This window comes from Ctenopharyngodon idella, chromosome 16 (assembly GCF_019924925.1).
Source record: "Ctenopharyngodon idella isolate HZGC_01 chromosome 16, HZGC01, whole genome shotgun sequence".
Taxonomy (NCBI): Eukaryota; Metazoa; Chordata; class Actinopteri; order Cypriniformes; family Xenocyprididae; genus Ctenopharyngodon; species Ctenopharyngodon idella.
Genome location: NC_067235.1, coordinates 21,482,074 through 21,506,083, shown reverse-complemented (window position 1 = coordinate 21,506,083; position 24,010 = coordinate 21,482,074). Strand labels below are relative to the sequence as shown.

General features: G+C 37.1%; 2 protein-coding genes across 3 annotated transcripts; both read right to left on the bottom strand.

Annotated features, from left to right (window-relative positions):
* Nucleotides 1–2,393: 2,393 nt before the first annotated feature.
* faxcb (failed axon connections homolog, metaxin like GST domain containing b) lies at nt 2,394–14,051 on the bottom strand. The gene is made up of 6 exons (XM_051866049.1): nt 13,535–14,051; nt 11,007–11,142; nt 10,547–10,743; nt 7,979–8,196; nt 6,341–6,457; nt 2,394–5,147 (listed from the first exon to the last, which is right to left on the bottom strand). The coding sequence occupies exons 1-6, from the start codon at nt 13,792–13,794 to the stop codon at nt 4,855–4,857; spliced, it is 1,221 nt and encodes a 406-aa protein (XP_051722009.1). The 5' UTR covers nt 13,795–14,051; the 3' UTR covers nt 2,394–4,854.
* Nucleotides 14,052–15,946: 1,895 nt separating this feature from the next.
* Nucleotides 15,947–23,482, bottom strand: coq3 (coenzyme Q3 methyltransferase). Of its 2 annotated transcripts, none has more exons than XM_051866053.1 (6): nt 23,196–23,482; nt 22,067–22,219; nt 20,156–20,255; nt 17,424–17,666; nt 16,792–16,951; nt 15,947–16,551 (listed from the first exon to the last, which is right to left on the bottom strand). In XM_051866053.1, exons 2-6 carry the CDS (start codon nt 22,144–22,146, stop codon nt 16,361–16,363), a joined length of 774 nt encoding a protein of 257 aa, XP_051722013.1. In that variant the 5' UTR covers nt 22,147–22,219; nt 23,196–23,482; the 3' UTR covers nt 15,947–16,360. The 2 variants fall into 2 exon arrangements, with proteins under 2 accessions (XP_051722013.1, XP_051722012.1); XM_051866052.1 differs by lacking the exon at nt 23,196–23,482 and adding an exon at nt 22,373–22,643.
* Nucleotides 23,483–24,010: the final 528 nt, after the last annotated feature.

The window sequence follows — 24,010 nt, the reverse complement described above, 5'->3', positions numbered from 1 at the left end:
GAGAAGACATTTGATTCAGTTTCTCTAGTAACCTACTTCTTAGCCTATATGTTAAATAAATCTACTGTACCTGAAAGTTTAATTTCTGTTCTATTGTAATCGTCTTATTGTTTGTATTATGTACTTCTTTGTACTTTTTAATAAATAAAATAAAATTACAAAAATAGTGTTAAAATTTCTCGTGAAATAATTTTGGGAGATGGGTGAGTATTTTTTGTTACAGCATTTTATTTTTTACTTTTTTGTTAAAAAATAAAATGTTTTTGGCTCAAAAATTAGAGGGGGCACATTTAAATGAGCACGACACTTCTGACTATTAGCAGAAACAAACAGGAGCTTTAAAAGGGATCCGCTCCAGGGTCTGAAAGTGGAATGACCTAAAGTCTCCCTGACGCTGGATGTTTGTCTTGGTGCCGAGCATGTGCAGGCTGTGCCTGCCTCTGCCATCCTCAGTCCAAAGCCACAGATGCTGCAGTGTTTGTGTGTTGACTCCGTGTAATTTGTTTGCACTAATTTGTTTTGGGGTATCAGGGGAGTTCCCTTTTTAATTTGCCTCTCTCTGTTTACCCCTCTTTGTGGAGCACTGATCTGTTAAGCAGCAGTAAGAGCAAGGAAGAGAGAGGAAGAGAGAGAGAGATGGGGTGTAGAAGAGCCTAAATTAAAAGAAGGTACTATGCAGATTGTTTTAAGCTCTGGCTGCTCCGTCGGGCCCAAAGGCCTTGCTCGCAGCCTGCACCTGCTCCATCCCGCGGGAACCTGGTTCCTGATCCGTGGCCCCTCTCCCTCTCCTGTCTCTCTTCTCTTCTCTCTCTATCTCCCTCTCTCTCTCCCCTGCTGTTTCCTCTGCACGCCTCCAGTGCCTGGAAACGCCTTAATCAGCCCTCCTCTGCGCATGAATGGCTGCCACTCATTAGCCTGATTGAAAAGATGGTAGCTCATGCTAAACACACGCATACACACATGCACACACAGGTTGGAAAACATTCACACACTGACTTTTTGAATATTAAAACCTATATTTAAGCCATTTAATGTTGTTTTCCGAAATATCAGCACAACAGGTCATAAACAAAAATGTAATATTGATTAACTTAACAGTTCAATAAACAAGACAAATATTGAGCAACATTTAGTATTTCCAGGTACTTGATCTATTTTTGCTTCACCAATGAAAATACTGTTAAAAGAAGTCAAAGTAGAATCAAACATCCAAGCAACACACAGTAGTGGTGTTTTGTTTGAGAATGAAGCAGTTTCGAATGAATCAATTCAATAAATGAATCAATGACTCACTCATAAAACAAGTCACTTGTTTCATTCCTGAATGAATCAGTGTTTTGAACGAATCTCATTCATTCTGAATGAACTCATAAAAACAGTGGCCATATACTTACCTACTATAGGTGAAAAATAGTGTGTGACAAAAGAAGTGTCAGAATTCGCAGTACTCACAAAAGAGCAGGCAAAAAGTACCCGGATGACCGTCTTCTGGCGAGATTCTGAAGTATGCATACGATGGACACATTACTAATATCCCATAAGGCCACGAGAGAGGATTTGCAGGATAGGTAGGTCACATATAAATGACAGCATGGCGAATGTTGTACGTCCAGATTACATTTATTCTACAAACATTCATACTATATAAATAATACATACTTTTTATCGGTCGCAAAGTAATTACTTAAGTACCTACTCAAGAGAGTAAGCAATGTCAAACGCAGCCTTACACTTGTTTCGTTCCTGAATGAATCAGTGTTTTGAATGAGCCATTTCAATGAATGATTCGCTCATAAAAACAGTCACCTGTTTAATTCCTTAATGAATCAGTGTTTTAAAAGAATCGGTATAGTGAATGGTTCAATAACTCTATCTTAAAAACAGTAGGCTTGTTCGAGACGCATCGGCGTCACGCAGACCGATCGACGAATGACATCAAAGTACCGCGAGAGCGATTGGAAACCAGACGATTCATGCTCTTGAATCGCTCTCGCGGTACTTTGGCGTCATACACCGGTCGGTCTGCGCAGCGCCGATGCATCTCGAACAAGCCATAGACATCATAATGTTTATTATAATGTCTATGGAACAAGCCTAGTCACTTTTTTCGTTCCTGAATCAACCAGTGTTTTCAACTAATTGGTTGAAGTAAACGATGTGACCTGAAGAAGGGACAGAGACAAATGGAGTGACACAAACAGTGAAAAGTGAGCGCCACTCGACCTGTTAAAACTGAGGACCAGAACTGTTGCATGATGTAAAAGTGGAAAACAAAAGTAAAGTGTTAGACTTGAAATAAATTCATGACAAACCACCAAACAACACAACGACTGGGTTAATTGCATTCTCTGGCTTAACTGGTTTGGAAGAGGAAAAACATGTCTCACACACACTTTGAAATCACCACAGCTATTTTAATTCATGTTTTGGAGCAATCATTGTCAAACAATCACTCAGTTCATGTTAACTAAGCACTCATGGGAGGGTCTCAGTTATGCACATTTTATATAGTAGAATCTTTGTCTACATATATATTTATAACCATAATTTTGCTTCCACAGACAGGAAATTAACTCTGTAATATGGCTTCAAGATCTAGTAACAGATCTATAGCAAAATTGACTGACATCTTATGAGAGCATAATCCAGCTATGTTCTCAACACACAGACACACCTCTAAAAGTCTATTAATAAACATTTCACAGGGTAGAATTAAAATGCATTGGTTAATGCTTAATTTTGAATGTGAATTTGGCTGAAATTGTTATATCAAGATGACCATTTTTAGTTGTGTATCTCCTTAAGTCAGTGAAAAACCTGTTTATCATTATTATTATTAGGCTACTTGATAACCCAAAAAAATAATCTGCAAAATGAACGCAAAATTCATATGAGACTAGGTTTACATGTATGTAACTTCAGATCTATACAGGGACTAAATATTTAATAGAAGATTTCCACTGGTGCACTTCACACCAGCTCACACGTATATAGACGCACACACAAACACACATGCAGGTAAATGATGTATTACAGGAAGCTTCTGTATATCATACACACACATATAACACATCTCACTGATTGTATGGACCCTGTTTTAAGTCCTCTAATTTTTCCATCCATATCTTTACATTGTCCAAAGTCTTTGAATAATCTAAAATGTGCAAAACAACAATATGCAAAGTAAACAACAGAATTCTGCATAAAAGATCGAACCTTACAGGGATTTAAATAATATAATTTAGTACAGGCCTGGGTTTCAAGTAAATTTAACAGAAAGAGGGTGATGATCTCATCATACTGCTGTTGATCACAACAATTTTCCCTCAACTAAGGCAAATCTGCTTATCTGCACACACAACACTTTGGTACACAAATCAGACACATGGATAAAGAAAATGTATAATCAGACTTCACCAAAGTTGACTGCTTAGTGTTCACTAGAGGTTTACTGTTGTTATTAATATTTAGAGATTTTCATTTAAGGCAGAAGCTTGAAGCGATGCCCGCAAAGGCAATACAAGTGGCTGCATAGGACCACCTCAATATGTGAATGGTCACAGTGCCCTCTGGTGGTGACATGCAAGCAGGTCTGTATTACAGAACCAAACAGAAAGAGACACATGGGGATAAGGAGGAAAGACTGTCACACACGTACAAATGGTTGCAGTCAGGCACACAGGCATTAAGCACCATTCAGACTGATCAAGAGTCAGCTGACACTGATGACACACACCGGAGCTATAACAAATAAAATTACAGAAAGGGATTCTGTTCTTTTGTCTTAGCCTAAATATTTCTGAAGATTGGATTCTCGTTTAGTTATTTTATGCGTTTAAGCAGGTAGAATCAGGATTAAATGCTTTATAAATCTTCATCAGTCCCATTTTTTTAAGTACTTTAGCTGATCTGGGAGCAGGAATTATTAGGTTTAAAGTCACTATGAAGTCAAAACTGATTTTCCTTTTTTTAAATGGAATATTGAAGTATTTATTAAAAAAAGTTTTTTTTTTTTTTTTTTTTTTTTTAAAGTTTATGTGCCCTCATAATCTTTAATCAAAATAACTTTCCCTCCCTCTTGCCAGGACAAGTTAACTGGCGTGAGGGTGGGACAACCTGTCACTCACATGAGATTGAACAATAGCAAACCACTACGATCCAATTGCAGATGGACAAAATCAAGTCCCGCGGCCACCCTACATTTATACTTATATGAGAAGCCATTTCACCCCGATATACATCAGAAAAGACTATTGCAACTTCCTTTTCAAGCCAACTTTAAACAGAAGATAGGAATTCACACAGATTCAGAAATCAGTCTGTCACAAAAAAAAATTTAACTGTCAACCTCACACAAACATCCTAGAATCATGCAAGCTAGTGTTTTGCTACATAATTCTCTTCTGGAGCAAATGTTTGATCAACATTTGAGAGGAAATAGACGTATAGAAATGCCTTGACTGGTCTTACAAATTCAGTGAGTGGAATTTCAATTCAATTGTTTCCTTGAAATGAAAGCCAATTAAAAACCATACTGAAAATGTGGACAAATGTAAGACATCTGAGAAAGATGGATGAGATATAATGTTTTTACAAAAGGTGACTGTCCAAGATGTACAACTGAGAACGGATGATCTTTTACACATCACACAAAGGGAACTAAAGCAAGCGTCCGACTTTTGTGGTGTAAATCTTGAGGTGTACATGTCCATGACTGATGTCACGTTAAATACACACATTTTGTTTGTACTTCAGGTCCATCAAAGTGTGATTCATCCAGGCATGAATTATCAATATCAGTTTTGTGTGGCATCAGATGATACATCAGATGAAAAGCAACCACCTCTATTGGATTTAACTCTTGACCTGCTCCACATCTGAGCCATCTACTTCAATGTCAGAGTCTGAGAGCGAGCGTCCAGAGTGGTCTGAGTCATGAGAATGAGTGTTACTATGTGAAGGCAGGCTTAGATCGCTCTCCTCTAAAGTGTCGGTCCTGGAAAAGAGACCAAGGTCCATCAGGCAGGTGGGCGTCCCACTGCTGTCGTTGTCGCTGTCATAACAGAAGTCCTCTAAGTCTACAAACCACTCGGGCCAGAACTTCCTCCGTATGCGCTCACAGTACATGGCAAGGTTGATCAGTTCTCCTGTGGACAGATAGATGTAATTGTTTATTGTGTAGCTTTCTTAAAACCTGTCAAACAGGGTTAGCTGAATGGCTGATTTTTGTTCCAGCGTGTCTCGACTCAGAATAAATGTAAATTATCGGGGCGCTTCATATAGGGGTCATTTGATGGATTTAGTTTTAATTAATTTTGATTTAATTAATTTGTAATTTTAATTAAAGCTAATTAAACAACTCCAACATATTTTATCACAAGAAAAAAATGGAAATAACCCATTAAACATGAAAGTAGTATGCAATCATTTAAGATATTTCTCCATATATAGAAGCTTTTTGACATAAATGATTCTTTAAAATTGAGTCAAGAAGTCTAGGGTTCTATATAGAAACCCATTGAACTTTACTCTAAGAGTGTAACTTCATTAAGAATACAGCAATATATTTCTATAGTGCTGAGGTGGATTGGCATTCTGGATTGGCAACCCTAACTGTAATGTGCAAAAGCACAAATAAATGCCTATAATGCCATCTAGTGGATAAACTGACTAATGACATTCAACAAACTGCCATGCAAGGGCACAAAATTTTTTATCCGAAAAATGAAAATTCCAATACCTTACTCACATTTTCCAAACCTGTGTAATTTTCTTTCTTCCGTGGAACACAAAAGGAAATGTTAATCGGAATGTTCACGCTGCTCTTTTTTTTTTTTTTTTTTTTTAGAATTAAAGTGAATGTGTTGTCAAGCTCCAAAAATAACATCTACCCCAAAGTACCATAAACAAAATCCAGATGACTTGTGCACTATATTTTGAATATTCTGAAGCCATATGATCAGAAACAGACCTTAATTTATGTAATTTGTTGAAAACCTTACTTTTTTGTCCTTTTTAGTGTACCCATCCCCATTCACCAACATTGAATTGAACAGAACAATATGAATATTCAGTCTAACATCTCCTTTTGTGTTTCATGGAAGAAAGAAAGCCATGCATGTTTGGAACAACATGAGGTCGAGTAAATAATGACATTATTGGATAAACTCTCCTTTTAAATACCACAACATCCAAAACTCAAGACACGCATGAATTTCCCTTTTGTTCTCCAAATATTACCACTTATGTTTTAATCGGCCAGACAATAATTTCCGTGACTGATGCAGAGCGTTATGTTTCTATTAGGAATGCAAAACTGCAGTTGTGAGGCCTTGCTCACCTTTAATGAGCTGCTCAGGCCGTGTGCCAGGCAGTGTCCACATGGCTTGTGCAAGGTGACCGAACACTGTGGCATCCACACTGGACAGCTTGGGACCCATGATGTACTTCTTGTCCCCTGACAGACCAGAAAATAAATATTAACCCCCAGCCTTAATGTAAGACAAATAACAGACTTCTATAAAATTGTTTCAGAAACACATTGCCTTAAAGGCAAAATATGTAAGATTTTTCGATTAAAATATCCAAAAACCACTAGAACAGTGTTATATATTTTGTTGACTTGTGTACTTACATTATCCCAGATGTTTCCAAGAATGTTTAAATCCAGAGCAATTTTAACAAGGATCAATGACATCATACCTGAGTTACCCTCAATTTCCAGTTTTATTTTGTAGAAACCATGGAAACACCAAAGATGCTTTAATATATTATATGTTTTATTAGACAAGGGAACAGCTCAACACATTTAGTCTTATTGTTTGAATCTCATTTTCTTCATACTACAGTAAAGTTAATAATAGTCTTAAAATACACCTTTGTTTTGAATAGGTGACCACTAGTGGCAAAAAATTACATATTGTGCCTTTAAAACAGCCACTACAAGAACATATTTATACCCTTTAGTTTATTCAATTATCAGATGGATTACATGAAACTACAACTCCATGTGATAAGTATGTAAAATATTGTGTCTTCATGTTTTGTGACAGGTGTAGTTTCACTGACACTTGAGCTATATGATACTAACATGCAGAAACAAAAAATATTGGCTTATATATTTTATACAAATAATTCAAATGATAGTTTTATGGCCTGGAAACAACATAGTTACATGATCATTCAAAAGTTTGGGGACAGTAAGATTTTTAAATGTTTTTGAAAGAAGTCTCTTATGCTAACCAAGGCTGCATTTATTTTTTCAAAAATACAATAAAAACAGTAATACTGGGAAATAGTATAATCGTACAAGTTAAGAAATTTTTCTTGAATATATTTTAAAATATAATTAGTTAGTGTCACATGATCCATCAGAAATAATTACAATATGCTGATCTGGTCTTTATGAAACATTTCTTCTTATTATTATCAATGTTGAAAACGATTGTGGTGTATAATATTTTTGTGGAATCTATGATTTTGTTATTTTGTCAGGATTATATTATGAATATAAAGTTCAAAAGAACAGCATTTTGTTAAATATTAAAGGTACACTATGTAACTTTTTTTGTTCAAAATTAACTATTTAAATAATCGTCAATACATCATCAATCCTTCTTCCAAAATGTGTTTTTGTCTGATTCACTATGGTAAGTCTATTATAAATGATTAAATTTATTTTCAAGGAAGTACCGTGTCTATTAATGGGTATAGCTACAGTAACGTCTTCAGCTAGTCAGCTTAAGATCCTTATATCTCTTAAGCCTAGCAGTGAATGTTTTATAAGCAGTAGGATATCATGTCTCTCTTTTTTTAGTTATGAGAAAGAACCATATTCATCCACACAGTCAAGCAGAGCTAAAGCACAACCAAAACAATGTTCTTCAGCAAAATCAATGCAGTTTTTTATTTAAAGTTACATAGTGTACATTTAAATATTGTGATCGCATCACAAAAACATGCTACTGTCAGTACTCACCTAGCAGTGTGGCTAGTGTGCGCATGTCCTTCTCCATGAGGGTGTAAACCTCCTCTTTAGTGAAACAGCCAATGCCATGACAGTACATCTCTCTCTTTACAATCCCACCAGTCAGCTGACACAGGATCCATTTAAGCAGGTCACTGAGGGGCCCGGGAAGGTCTAGCATCCTCTGAGTCTCCTGAACATTATCCACCCACTGACAGTATGCAATGGTCCTGTGAGGACAAGAGAGAGAAGAGTGAATTAGACGTGATTCCCTCTATAATTATGTTTAAAGAGCCTTTTGTATTGTGGGGGAAAAAAGGTCATATAATGAAGACAAACTGTTTAATAATGATATAAATAATTGGCTTTTATACTGTCATTTTTCTAAAGCAATACATTTTGCAAGTAGTGATGAGACTTCACAAAACCACATGAAGATTTGTTTTGATTTCTTACAGTTAAAAACCTGAAAGAAACTTTTTTTTTATGGATTTCCAACCTATTCTTTAGAAAGCAGATATGGCATAGTAAATGCATTATAACATGCAATAGAACCATAGAATAGAGCATATGGTAGTTTAGACTAACATATTTTAAAACTTTACTGTGCTCTAATAAGTATGCATGTACTGTTTATTTAAATGCATAATATGTTTATTTAACAGCTGCTTTCATCCAAAACAACTTACAAATGAAATCTACAACAAATAATTGATCAAAAGCACAAGCGATTCATCAGAAAATGGGCTTATTTATAATTCAGAGTTTATTATAACTGAGTGCAGCTTTAGTATCACAGAAAACAAACTCAGTTTGGCCTTTGAGATTAAACTTTGAATTAATTCTCTGCTCTGTGATTATCTGAATCAAATTAATTAAAGCTGTCTTCTAATTAACTTCTTTGCACACTAGGCAATGCATTAATAAAAGTCGTTCATCCAAAATGGCTTTAAGCGCTCTTTGGGTTCATGGCTTTGAACTCACCACTTGGAATTTACAATCAGCCTTTCATCAGATTTGAACCAGATTCAAAGAGTGTAAGTTCTGTGCCAAAAATAATGACTTTATTCAAACATGTTGCATTGACCAACATGGCATTTTAATCTGTAATGATATAATACATGAATTCCATGAAACAGTACTGTACCATAACTCTTATTTATAGCTCATATATATATAGCTCAATAAATGTACCAGCTCAGCAAGCTTTTCAGCTGACATACACAATACCACTCCGAAGTGGACACAGATATTGAAACCTATGAATTATTCAATCAATAGCCATGTGGGAGCCTATATATAGCACAGTGTAAAGCATTTCTAGGCAATGTGAAGACAGAATGCAACAGAAAAAAAAACAAAACAAAAAAATTGAATCCCTTTGAAGAAAGCTAATAATGCAAAAGGAATGAAGATAATGAGATTAGGTTGTAAGAAAAGATAGTGTTTATACCATTGCTCTTCCCCCACCGTAATATATATATATATATATATTTTCAGTATAATGCTTACTCTAGTATACCCAATTTGTAGGATAATGTTTCAGCACCAGTCATTAATTTTTATAAATCTTCTGCCTGCACTGCAAATCTTGCCAGATGTACACTCCAAGCTTATCATGCATATTTTTATTTTAATAATTTACTATTATGGACTCATACAACTTTTCATTCAATTTGTTATGCAAACAGAAATGGCTGTTTTCAAGGATTGAAATCTTACAATTGAAATATTCCAATTTGGAATAGAAATTTGAAATATTTTTCATAAAAGAACATATTCACTTTGATTAAGTATTACAAAAATGATGAAGATTGCTAATAACTAAGGTCTAGTTAAAATCAGTCATGTGAATGGCAGCTTGTACTTTGTAATTTGCATAATACCAGCCTATGGTCTTCATTGGCTGCCAGCGAATGATGTCACTTTGACCCGCCCTCACTGTACACTGTAGTTGTAGCTGAGGCCTGGAAGAGTTTTTTTGTGTTGTCGACATGACGAGAAGACACTGTTTTCTGTGCTGCGAAAGCAAATCCACTTTGCATGCAGGACTCGTGCTCAAATTGATACGGTAAAACTGCCACCTTAGTGTTCGTATCATTGTGTATACAAGTGCTGAGGAAGCCTCCGGAGCTGAAATTCAGATATGGTAATGAGGGTTTAATTTCCGACACATGTGGTAGACCAATCACAACAACAGACTGAGCCATCTGACCAATCAGAGCAGAGGAGGCTCTCAGAAAGGAGGGACTGGATCCTTGATCGAACTGTTTCAGACACTGTGAGAAAAGCTGTGATGCTGCAATGTATATTATGAGATAGTTAAAGTGTTTTTGTCCTTAGATGCATGCATGTAAACCTGTTGTAGGAGACCTCTGAAACTAATTTAGAAACATTTAAATATAGCATAATAGTGGCTCTTTAGGATTTCATTAAAAAAAAAAAAAATCCTCAACTAAATAAAAAACTGCGCAGAACTCCATTGACTCTTGTCAATAGTAAGTGCATATTTGCCTCTCACATTCCAGCAGCGACTCAGCAGCAGAAATGACTCATTCTGAATGCCAACACATGACTCACCAGTAAAAGTGTTCCTCCACCATCGTGGTGATAGCCCGTGCTAGCGCCTGCTCCTGAGCGCTCAGACTCTTGTTCAAGCTCACACCAAGTTTCTCCTCCAGAAAGTCAATTATAAATTCAGTTCCGCATACCTGCTCGTAGTTATACTCAACCCAAGGCATCTTGCCCTGGGAAGAGAGGCTTCCGTCAAAGTAATTCTGCAAAGAAGGAAATATGAGGGTGAAAAGATGTAAACCATTAATAAAGTTATTTTTGCAATTTATTATAATAATGATAATTTAATCATCTTTATTCTGAAGCATCTGGATGTGAATGAAAAAAAAACATAATCCTATTTTCTAAGGGCTTTCATGAATTTCATTGACATTTCAACAGCAGATGGTGTGACTTCCAATAACTGCATGTAACCACTGATCAAAAGAAATGGACTCTATAATCCATACTGCTCCTTCATACATACTTGATAGGGCAGATCAACCATGCGCAGATATGTCTCCATTTTCAGGCAGAAAGGTGACAGGCTCGGCACCCCGTTTTTTGGCCTGGAGAACTGGTGAAGGATGATGGCGTCTTTAGAATCCAACTCCTGCTCCTTCCTGTAAGGAGGCGATCAACCACAGATTGTAAAATCAGACCAATCCTATTTGAGATTTCAATATGAACAGATATATATTAAGTCAAAATAAATATCAGAGTCAGACATATGTAACAGAACTTTACATGTATTCATTTGCCATGCATTTTCATCTAAAATGCCTTAGTATATTCACGGTACGCATATTTATTCCCAGGGAGATTCCATCACTCTAACATTGCCAAGCGTCATGCATTACCAGCTGAAGTACAGCGAGAAAATGGTTTTACAGGAACACAATTTAGCCTTAAAAGCAGCTATTTAGCCTCCAAAAGTCTTGTGGAGTGCAGTGGAAAACACCTTATACTATAATTATGAGGAAACAGCAGGATGTGTGTGGGAGGACACAGGCAGGTCTTATTTTACAAGCAGCAACTACAAGCTTACAAAACAACACAACCTCCTATTCTGATCACAAATAATTTTAGAAACAACAGTCTGCTAAATACACATTCTTCAAACTTAATACATAATAGGACAAATCTGTCCACATTTAGCCATCATTAATAAAAAGCAATCATGATTTCTATACTCGAAGAGCGAACAACATATACAGATTTCCAAATAATAACAGTTTAAGTGTATAGTAGACCCTGAATATTAAACAAATGTGTTTAATATGATATAAAAACAGAAATTGATTGGAGATTAATTTGCATAATGATTACATAACATGACTTCAGAGTATTACACCTGTGGGTCTATAATTAACCATGATGGTAACAGAGAGATACTCTTGACAAAATTAAGATCACAGAAAGTTTACCTTATGCATTGATTTGTGGCATATAATTCTCAGAGTTAAAGGGTCAGTTCACCCAAAAATGAAAATAATGTCATTTATTACTCACCCGCATGTCGTTCCACACCCGTAAAGCTCCGAAGCAGTGTTTTGAAATCGGCTATCACTATATAGTTGAAAAATCATTTTTTTGTTTTTTTGCCGCACAAAAATATTCTCGTCACTTTATAATATTAAGGTAGAACTACTGAACTCGCATGAACTGTTTTAAATATGTTTTTAGTACCTTTATGGATCTTGAGAGAGGAAATGTCATTGCTTTGAATGCAGGCCTCACTGAGCCATCGGATTTAAACAAAAATATCTTAATTTGTGTTCCGAAGATGAATGAAGGCCTTATGGGTGTAGAACGACATGAGGGTGAGTAATAAATGACATTATTTTCATTTTTGGGTGAACTAACCCTTTAACAAACTATCACGTGTCATTGCCCAGGCCAAAACAACACACTCCAAGACTTATTTTCTCAATTAAAGGTGCAGTAAGCAATTTCTGAGAAAAGCTGTTAAAAAAGTGGATCAGACCCAAGCACCAAAACACACTTGTAGCCAATCAGCAGTAAGGGGCGTATACACTCATTGGGGGGAGGTGCCTATGTTGCAGCTTGTTCCTGAATCGCTATAAATATAGGGGTGTGATCGTTTTGGGTAGGGGCATGTTTGTTTTGGTGATTTCAAATATCAACAGTTTCTCAGAAATCACTTACTGCACCTTTAATATAAAAAGGCCATTCAGTTTTATGAGGACTCCACTCACCCTCTCAGCTTTACATTTCAGATGCTTTCATGTGGCTCTAAAATGAGCATTCTGATGCACTAACAATGTCTATTTATGTTTTTTATGTTTAATGTTTGTTTATTGCACACATTTGTCTTTTTACATCATTATCAAATTCCATTTCATGGCAAACTGAATATATAAAACATAAAGCATCAGTATGAATTGAATGCTGCAGAGCTCAGGGCTCAAACATGACGCTGTCCACTGCTTGTGGTGCTGAAATCTCCCAGGGAAGTATTGTTTGAGGATAAAAACGTATTTTGCCACATTAAAAACAGCTGTAAGTCTGTAAGTTAAGACTTCCAACAGCATAGAAGCCCCTTGAATTCATTAGGTAATGGCCAGCAGATAAGGAAGGTCGCTCGTACAACACAACTCAAGGACATCGCGATCCAGTGAAGTAAACAGTCACGATCACGTGCCGCATAATATGACGCTTCATTTACACTAAGAACGAATTTATTAAGGTGCTGTTGTCCTATGCCGACGTAAACAAGAGAAATTCCAGCTGAGTACTGATGACAGGGCGTTTTCATATGCTCCAGTGCGGCCAAAAACCGCTTGTGCATGTAATGTAGAAAACGTGACTTGATGCAACCCAGCGGACGCGAGCTCAGCTGGCTCTGGCACTGCCGTCACCGTGGGTACTAATATTTACATTTTTCCTCTAGACAAGTTCGAATGTTTAAAGGATTTATGATGAGATATTACAAACAATAACAGAAGGTAATTTCATATATCATGTGACATCACTGCAGGCCGAAGCACTGACCTGATGGAGAGCAGCTCGTGCAGTAGATACGCAGCCGCAGCCAGCAGGGCACCTCCGGTGATGTAAAGCGTCTTCCTCCACCAGGAATCCGATACCAATCCCGACATGATCCCGCCGAAATCCTGCACGGGGACGGCAACTATGTACCCATAAAATAAGTGACGCTCATCAGAGCCACACAACCCGAAGGACGGGCTCGGATTCCGGCCGAGATCAACCACGAACGACCGGGAGGAGGCGAAACCAGCAACCCAGTACATTCTCTCTCTCCCCCCGCTTCCTCCAACGAATCCTACGCCACTTCATTTATCCATATAAATATGGACAATTGTTACATGGTTGTGTGTTATGTCGGCCTCGTAGAGCAAAAGAAAAGCATTTTAACGGGATTTGGGTCCCGCACGCAGCTCCGCATCCTCCTTTGTTGCTGTGCTGGAGCTGAGTGACGTCACGACGCATCACACATGGAAACTAAGCAAATAAAACGCATTGAGGCTTTTTATTTAACGAAATACGCAGGCCTAAACATAATATGAGGGACATTTTGGTTTAGGATTTATAAACAACTTTCATTTCGTTTTAAACAGATACAATATATAAAAGGTCGTTGAATTCTTTACCCTTAATTTACCCTTCAGTTATGTAATGCATTTTGACTCATTTAAAGACAATAATAGATTATAATTTATATTATGTGTGTATTATGTGTTATGTATATATCATCCATGTGTGTGTGTGTATATATATATATATATATATATATATATATATATATATATATATACACACGCTATATTGCCAAAGGTTTTGGGACGTCTCCCTTTAAATGCACATAAACTCTAATGAGATCCCATTCTTAATCCGTAGGGTTTAATACGAGTTGGCCCACCCTTTGCAACTATTACAGCTTCAACTCTTCTGGGAAGGCTTTCCACAAGGTTTAGGAGTGTGTTTATGGGAATTTTTGACCATTCTTCTAGAAGCGCATTTGTGACGTCAGGCAGTGATGTTGGACGAGAAGGCCTGGCTCGCAGTCTCCGCTCTAATTCATCCCAAAGGTGTTCTATCGGGTTGAGGTCAGGACTCTGTGCAGGCCAGTCAAGTTCCTCCACACCAAACTCGCTCATCCATGTCTTTATGGACCTTGCTTTGTGCACTGGTGGGCAGTCATGTTGGAACAGGAAGGGGCCATCCCCAAACTGTTCCCACAAAGTTGGGAGCATGAAATTGTCCAAAATGTCTTGCTGTGCTGAAGCATTAAGAGTTCCTTTCACTAGAACTATAGGGGCCAAGCCCAGCCCCTGAAAAACAACCCCACACCATAATCCCCCCTCCACCAAACTTTACACTTGGCACAATGCAATCAGGCAAGTACCGTTCTCCTGGCAACTGCCAAACCCAGACTCATCCATCAGATTGCCAGACAGAGAAGCGTGATTCGTCACTCCAGAGAACACGTCTCCACTGCTCTAGAGTCCAGTGGCGGTGTGCTTTACACCACTGCATCTGACGCTTTGCATTGCACTTGGTGATGTAAGGCTTGGATGCAGCTGCTCGGCCATGGAAACCCATTCCATGAAGCTCTTTACACACTTCTTGAGCTAATTTGAAGGCCACATGAAGTTTGGAGGTCTGTAGCTATTGACTCTGCAGAAAGTTAGTGACATCTGCGCACTGTGCGCCTCAGCATGCGCTGACCCCGCTCTGTGATTTTACGTGGCCTACCACTTTGTGGCTGAGTTGTTGTTGTTCCCAAATGCTTCCACTTTGTTATAATACCACTAACAGTTGACCGTGGAATATTTAGTAGTGAGGAAATTTCACGAATGGACTTATTGCACAGGTGGCAACCTATCACGGTATCACGCTTGAATTCACTGAGCTCTATTCTTTCACAAATGTTTGTAGAAGCAGTCTGCATGCCTAGGTGCTTGATTTTATACACCTGTGACCATGGAAGTGATTGGAACACCTGAATTCAATGATTTGGAGGGGTGTCCCCTTTTGGCAATATAGTATATATATATATCTATATATATACACACACACACGCACATAATTTATCAGAGCATTTAGATATATAAATATATTTATATTATATATGTAAATGCTCTGATAAATCTGGGTGAAAAATTAAAATTGGTTGTAAAATTATAATATATAAAATTGTTGCATGAAAATTATTTATACTACTACTTCTACTACTTACTACTACTACACATTTTAAAAATCAAAAAGCTGTTTTCTAGTCTTATGGTTAAACATGAAGCTGATCTAGAAGACATCTTGCTGTTGTATTTCCTGTTTTATTTATATATGAAAGTTACCATGATTGTTGTGACTCACAGTAAATGTACTCAAAATAGAGAATTGTTCATGCTGAATGAAACACTCTCTCAATCACACAACTCATCAGATTTATTCTTTGTTTTAATTTTATTAAGTCCTTACACTTAGTGTCAAGTTCCATCAAAAAAATCATTATATAATTCCCACTGTCTATTTGACCTCTGATATTATCCAGAGATCATCACCACAAAACACACAAGTAATTTGTGGTTAATATACATCGAAGAATCCTTGAATATGAAATGAATATCGTATGGTTCAAAAGTGCTTCAACCTCAAATTCTCATCTTTACAAGAGATTCATAGCTTCATAAAAGATGTTTTATGAATTGTGCGTCTGATCAAATGTTTTCTCAAGGAATACAAGGCAAAGAATTATTATATGGTTCAGCAATGCACTATGCAACATTTTGAGATCAAACTTTATTCTGGAGCAGGCAAACTGTGTTTGATAGCATTTCCAACATTAAAAATAGCTCAACTGTAACTTTTGGCTTGACCTGGCTCATTCAGATTCTCACTCTCAGCCCAAACCCGGTCAGGCTGGGGCTCTTCTTTGCGTTTGACTGCATGCAAAGCATAGTTGATAGCAGTGCTCTGCTGCCAGCTCCACGCTCCTGTGAGAGGATTGTACATCATGCCTCTGATAGAATCCACGTGGAAACCAACTGGGACAAAGTGAAACAAAACAACAGGAAAAGAAGTAACAAATGCAGCTGTAAAATAAACACTGTAGCAGTGGAACATTAGATCATATTGAGCAGTTATGAAATGTATACCAGGTTTTTCCAACAAGCTGTTATTAAAACAGCAAAGGAGATCCATGAAAAAAAAATTGAGGGGTAATACCCAGAAACTGATCAATGAATGATAGTGAGAGAGAAATGGAAGTCAGAGATGGCACTCACAAGACTCCAGCAGTCGTTCCAGATCCTCTGGGCTGATGAATTTCTCCCAGTCATGAGTGCCACTCGGTACAATCCTTAACAGCTGCTCCGCTGCTACTATCCCAAAAACGTAGGACAAGTTGGTTTTGTTAATAGTGGTGATGAAAAGAGAGCCACCAGGCTGGAAGACAATGACGACTCACATTAGTTTTGCAAATATAATTAATGTCAGATTTCAATAAATATTTAAAATTAAATTTTGCTGCACTTTAGACATTCATTCCCTTTAAACAAATAAGGTTAGTTTAGGGGTATACACTGTAAAAGGGATATTGACAAACTTGTGTGTGTGTGTGTGTGTGTGTGCGTATACATATATTATATAATTTAATTACATTATATATTTTAATCTATTAACTGAAAGGGAAAGAATTAAGAAAGCCTAACAGAAACAGGCTGATGAAAGTGCCTTTTAACTGGATGTCACAGCATTAAGGAAGATTATGGGGATTTGGAGTAACTCTTTGACCGTTTGTCCTCTGGCACACTGACCCAGGAGATTAAATCCATCCATTCAGTTCTCTTTGCTGAGAATCTCACTGTTACTTTGTGCTACTGTCATCATTTCAGATGTCAGTGATGCTGTGACACACCTTCAACACCTGATGGCAGCAGTTGGCAAAGGCGTCCAGGTCGGCCAGATGTTCCACCACCTCAGATGCCACTACGGCATGAAATCCCTCTACTTCCTCCTCAGCGAGGTCTTCCAGGGTGCAGGCCTGATAGCGAACTCTCTCCCGCAATTCGGGATCGTAGGAGCAGTGCAGGTCTGCAGTCCACACACTGTCCTCCACTGGGTCAATTCCCAGGACATCTGCTCCTAGCCTCCCTAGTGGCTGAGAAAGGTTAATGCTACTCGGGGTTCAAAATAATAATAGAAAAAGCTAATTCAAAATATCAATAAAGACTATATTACTACTATAATAGTACAGTGCACAGCATAAATGAGTACACCCCCTCTGAAACTTCTGAAAGTCAGCAATTACTCAGTTACTTAGAAGACATGTTAGGATTCTTTAAGCAGACTTGCTGGAACATTATATCTCTAATCAATTACCAAAGAAGCATGTCAAAATTATTCAGGAAAATAAGATTTTCTTATCAAGGTGATAAAATGTTGTGTAGCAAAAATGAGTACACCCTCCTAAAAGTTACTAAATAAAAATGTTCTGGTGTAAGTTTAAGGCAATGTTTGATCAACAGGTAAGTATGTTGAACCAAAACATTTAAAGAGAAGTAATTTCTTGACAATTAAAAGTGTTATATAGCCCACTGAATCATTCTCAGACTTAATGCCGACAACAATGGAACCACTTGGGAGAGAACTGTCAGGAGACTTATTTCTTAGCACAAAAGAGGACAGTGATACAAGAGGATTACCAAATCATTGTTTTAAGTGTGAAAATATAGCAAAAGTAACACAGAAATTCAAAAACAATGGACTTGTGACAAGGCCCATGAAATAATCAGGCCTTCATTTTAAGCTTTCATTTAGTGATGAGGGATTTTTTTGCTAGACAAAGCGCAGGAGAAATACCAAGCGAGTGTCTCAGAGCCAGCAAAAGCTATGAAAAGAGTGACTGTTTATCTCACAGAGTAAGATACAGCCTGCAGAAATGACATGCATGGTTGTTGTTCTCACTGGAACTACCTACTGTAGCCAAAGCACAATAAAGTCAGTTAGCCATTTCCAAAGCTTATGTAAATACAAAATATAGATTCTGGGAATCAATACTCTGGTCTCATGAGACCAAATCAATTATTTTGGATCTAACAGCATCCAAAATGTTATGGTGTTGCTAGAGGAGGAGTACAGTGAGAAGTGCCTGGATCCCACAGTAAAGTTCAGTGGTAGTAGAGCTCTTATATAGGGATGTATGAGTGCTGAAGGTGTGAGGGAGTTGTGCTTTATCAATGCTGTCATGAATTCCCACACCACTGTGTAATTTAATACACAAACTTGAAACAGATGATGTTACCCTTTCCTCATTCCCTGCATTGTTGGGCATTTTTTCAACATGACGATGAGGATATGCATTCTCCCAAGGTGAAAAACCTTCTGTGGACATATATTGCACTCAATCTTAACATTCTTGAGCACCTGTGAGGGATTCTGTAGAGACGAGTTGAGCAACACTCCCCATTAAAGATCAGGGCATTTAAGGAGCTCATCATCCACAGATGTGACAATTTGTCATGAACTTGTACACTCCGTGCCAAGAAGGGTCAGAGCAGTATATTCAAAATTATGGAGGGCATACTAAGTGCTAGAATATTATACATTTGTTGAATTTGTTTCTGCAATCCTTAATTTAAACAAAATTGGCTAATTATTTTATGGCTATTAATGACATATATTTCTCAGTTTTTATTACGTATATGTTAAATACATTTTAGATTTGCCATCTTTCCATGAATTGTATTAGTGATCATAAAGAAAATACATATTTTGTATTTGTTCAGAGGGAGTGTACTCATTTATGCTGTGCACTGTATGTAAATAATAATAAAATAATACTTATGCAAAGGGCTGAAACTATACATTTTTCAATGTTAAATTTGGATTGGTATTGAATTTGTATGTAAACAATTTCAGTGGAAAAGAAAATTAAGATGTTATATGTAATTGCATATGTAATTGTTCAGTTTCAATGTAAAATGGTTGCTTACTAATGTACAGCAGGGACTGTTCACTGTTTAAGCAAAACAAAAAAGTGTCCTTTATGTTTCACTGGCCAAAATAATAATTATTTACAATAACAAATACAGTATAAGCACTTCATAAAAACCGTCAAAATTGCACAGCTGCAAAAACAAAACAAAAAAACATCTGCACATTGCCCTCTGCTGGTCAGACAGGGGAATGGAATGGAGCTGAAGTAACCAGTCAACTGCCTGTACCGCTGATGTGCCTCAAAGCGGATCTTCCGCCATAAGCTTTTGCATGACAGGGCACTCAAAAAACATCACGCTCACCAAAACACAACGACGACACATCAGGCAGGGAGACGGCCTAAAGAAAGTATTTATCTCAGTGGAGGAAACCACTGGGCGTGAAGCTGTCTGTTTTAATCATGTACTTCATTTGGTAGGTTTTCAGCTATCAATTTGTGGCCAGCTAAAAATAATAATTCATGTTATCAAACCTAACAAACATGATACCGGCTTTATTTAGCCATCAAACCCAAATCTGATCTATCAAATAAGAAAATATCAAATCGTAAACAGCAAAACTGTGCTTGCAATATCTAGTGCAACTGACTCAATATTCATCTGTCTAGCTAGTCATCATTATAGCATAATTTTTATAATTGACACTAGTTACCTCACTCAGCACGCCTCCACCACAGCCGACGTCCAATATTCTGAGCCCAGTCAGAGGTTTGCCCAACTGCCAGACGCCGTGCACATTCAACAAATTATCCCTGAAAATGAGGTCAAAGGTCACAAAATGAGGTTAAGAAGGCATTAGGCTAAAGGACTTGTCACCTCCAGTCAAGCAGAACTTTAAAGCGATGTACATCAGACTGACGTGAAACAGAAAATCTGAAGCTTAATCACAGCATGCAATTCCACAATGTGCTTTCCGAGTCACAAACACATCTTACTGCTAGTCCCTCTGGCTAGACACATGCTTCTGACATCCTGAAGCAATTGTACATCCTCACTATTCGTCTCACTGGACCCATAGGCAACATCCTCACGTGTCTCCCCAAATGCTTGGACAGGCCTTGCAGACCAAAGCAGCCTGAGGTGCTGCTCACTGCCAATCCTGTTAACTCAGCCCATCACTGCCACAAAGTCTTTGAAGGAATTCCCTGCCTGATTTCTAGAAAGCACACACTCCTCAAGTACAATATCATAACCAGCAACAGCACTGAGGTCCCTCATTTAAACAAGCCCCCAGGGCACCGGCATACCCATACACGCTGCTCATCACTGATATAACTGATGCTGTGTTCAGGCCAGGGAAGGGGAAGAAATTGTGCGCTGGATGATTCCAGGCGACGAGGGGAAAACCTTACAATGACAATCACAATATACATCTTGACTCTCACGGAAACAGCTGCCGAGAGAAGAATCACAGACATGCTGCATAATCTCTAGCTGCTGTCCTCACCCTTTCACCCTAATAACCATTACCTGGACATGAGATTGAAGCTTCTGTTTTCTCTCTGTGGATATGCTACTAGAATAGATGCTTGTACTTTTGCCTGACTCTGATTAATAGAAATGATTCGGATTAATAGAAATGATTCAGTTCAGATGACTACAAGAAGAAAATATTTGAAATTCATATTTTTATTCAGCAAGGATGTATTAAAAAGATCAAAAGTGATAGTAAAGACATTCACATCATTACAAAAGATTTCTATTTCAAGTAATTGCTGTTCTATTGAGCACTATATTCATCAAAGAATCCCCCAAAAAACAAAAGTTTTACATTTTCTGAAAAATATTAAGCAGCACAACTGTTTTGAACATTGATATTAATAAGAAATATTTCTTGAGCACCAAATCAACATATTAGAATGATTTCTATAGGATCATGTGACACTGAAGACTGGAGTAAAAAATTGAGCTTTGAATCACAGGAATAAATTACATTTTAAAAAAAAATTGTAAAAGCCTTGGTGAGCATGAGAGACTTTATATAAAAAAAAATAAATAAATAAAAAAAAAACATTAAAAAAAACCTCACCGAAACACTTTTGGGAAGTTATAGGTGTGACATTCTATACTTTATTTAAAACTATTCTAAGCTAGGGACGCATATTAAAAATCTAGTCAGTACAATTATTTATAGCCTTGTCATTATTGCCACATTAGCTGATTTTAAAAATTAAATTTTGTATAAATAAATGTACAATGAAACACTAAAAGTTGTGTTATTACATTATTAGTGTTTTTAGAGAGAGTGTTTTCAGATGATATACGTCATCTAAATGTAAAAGTAGATGAAAATGCACAATTAAACAATTAAATATTTAATTTGACCGATTTTGATAAAGTAAAAGAGTATTAAAACAGTATTTTGTTCATTTATAAATTTTAAAATTAAACTATTATGCATACAACAATTTTTGACATCGTAATTTATTAGTACTAAGATCATTTAAAATGAATAGAGACCAGATCTTAGGTTAACATATTATCATCTTGCTGATGGTAAAGAAAAATACTATAGTGCTGTCATGCTACTTTTATTAGTAGAATAGCGGGTACATGTACACACCTTATGAAAGGCACTCTCAGGTCATTCATGGAGTGCAGGGCTGAAAAATCTCCCTGCAAGTCCCACCATTTGCTCGCCATGGCCTGAAACTTCCGTACCTCAGCGGGGTCGAGAGTAGTATGGGAAACCGTGCGGACATTTAGACGGGTCAATCTGCAGAAGAAAACTAATCTTTAAATCATGGGTCATTATTCGCTAATAAACAATAACCCAAGGAACTGGTAAACTGGAACACTGGCCTATTAAGTAAAAAAGCCATTCATTTAACTGCATACCCGCTTGTTAAGTCGATTAAATCATTCTCACCCGTTTGACAGCTGATTCTCTTGTCGGTGATGCTGACACACCGTCCAGCTGCACAGAGACCGCAATGGTTTCACTTTAGAGGACACGTTTCGAGTTAATCGACTTATAAACGTCGATTCTGCTAACAGCCCAAAAGCTAATCGTGCAAATTTCTTGGAGTACATAACTGCATCTTATTGCGTCACATGTATCTTAAATTACCACTGACTTCTGTCATTAAATCCAATGTGACCGTGGCGTGTTCGCAGAACTTCTGACCGAGCAGAAACTCAATATGGAATTAAACGTTCCTATCCTATATAACAGTATGATAAACAAATTTTGTATTTTCGATTGATCAACTTTTAACACACTTCATTCATCTGAAAATACGCTTTAATACTATATACACGCGTGTTTTAAATTAAATTAATACTGCATAAATCTGCGACCACAACATATAACGTTACAAGTTTGCTTGAGCGCAAAACCGCTTGCCATTCCACGTTCTCAGTGGCATTATGCACTTCTCACGAAAGAATAAATAATGAAAATAAACTTGTCTAATACGAGTCTTAAATGTAATACTGAATAGTTTATCTGAAAAAAATAAAAATAAATAATAATTATAAAACTCACCCATGGTGTCAATTCAAACCTGTACGACTTTATTTCTGCTTTGTAAAACTGAATTTTTGAAGAATTTCAGTTAATAAAAAGCTGTCTGCATGTGTTCATGAATCATACTGATAGTTCTTGAGTTCAACTCACTGACTCGGTTCGGTCGCAGCGCTTAAAGGTGAATTTTCACCCAAAAATGAAAATTCTGTCATTAATTACTCACCCTCATGCCGTTCCACACCCGTAAGACCTTCATTCATCTTCGGAACACAAATTAAGATATTTTTGTTGAAATCCGATGGCTCAGTGAGTGCATAGCCAGCAATGACATTTCCTCTCTCAAGATCCATTAATGTACTAAAAACATATTTAAATCAGTTCATGTGAGTACAGTGGTTCAATATTAATATTATAAAGCGACAAAAATATTTTTGGTGCGCCAAAAAAACAAAATAACGACTTATATAGTGATGACCGATTTCAAAACACTGCTTCATTAAGCTTCGGAGCGTTATGAATCAGCGTGTCGAATCATGATTTGGATCGCGTGTCAAACCACCAAACTGCTGAAATCACGTGACTTTGGCGCTCCAAACCGCTGATTCATATTGCTCCGAAGCTTCCTGAAGCAGTGTTTTGAAATGGTTTGAACGGCATGAGGGTGAGTAATAAATGACATTATTTTCATTTTTGGGTGAACTAACCCTTTAACAACTGTCAGTGAATAACTTAAAATATGTGTTACACAAGGGCAGAGCAGTTATAGTATATAGTATGGTTATATAGTGCACGAGACGTCTTTATGGTGGTTTTGGAGATTAATCCCAATCTCCACTAACTTTCATTATATTGAAAATAAAGGGAAGGTATTCTCGCTTTTTTGGGTTTCATAGGTCACAGGTTTAAAACAACATGAGGGTAAGTGATCAAACATTTCATTTTTGTGCAAAGAACACTGAATGTGGTTTATAGACACAATGTTAAATCATGTAATGTTGATTTTATTGTAAATATGATCATAATTTGTCTACATTGTTG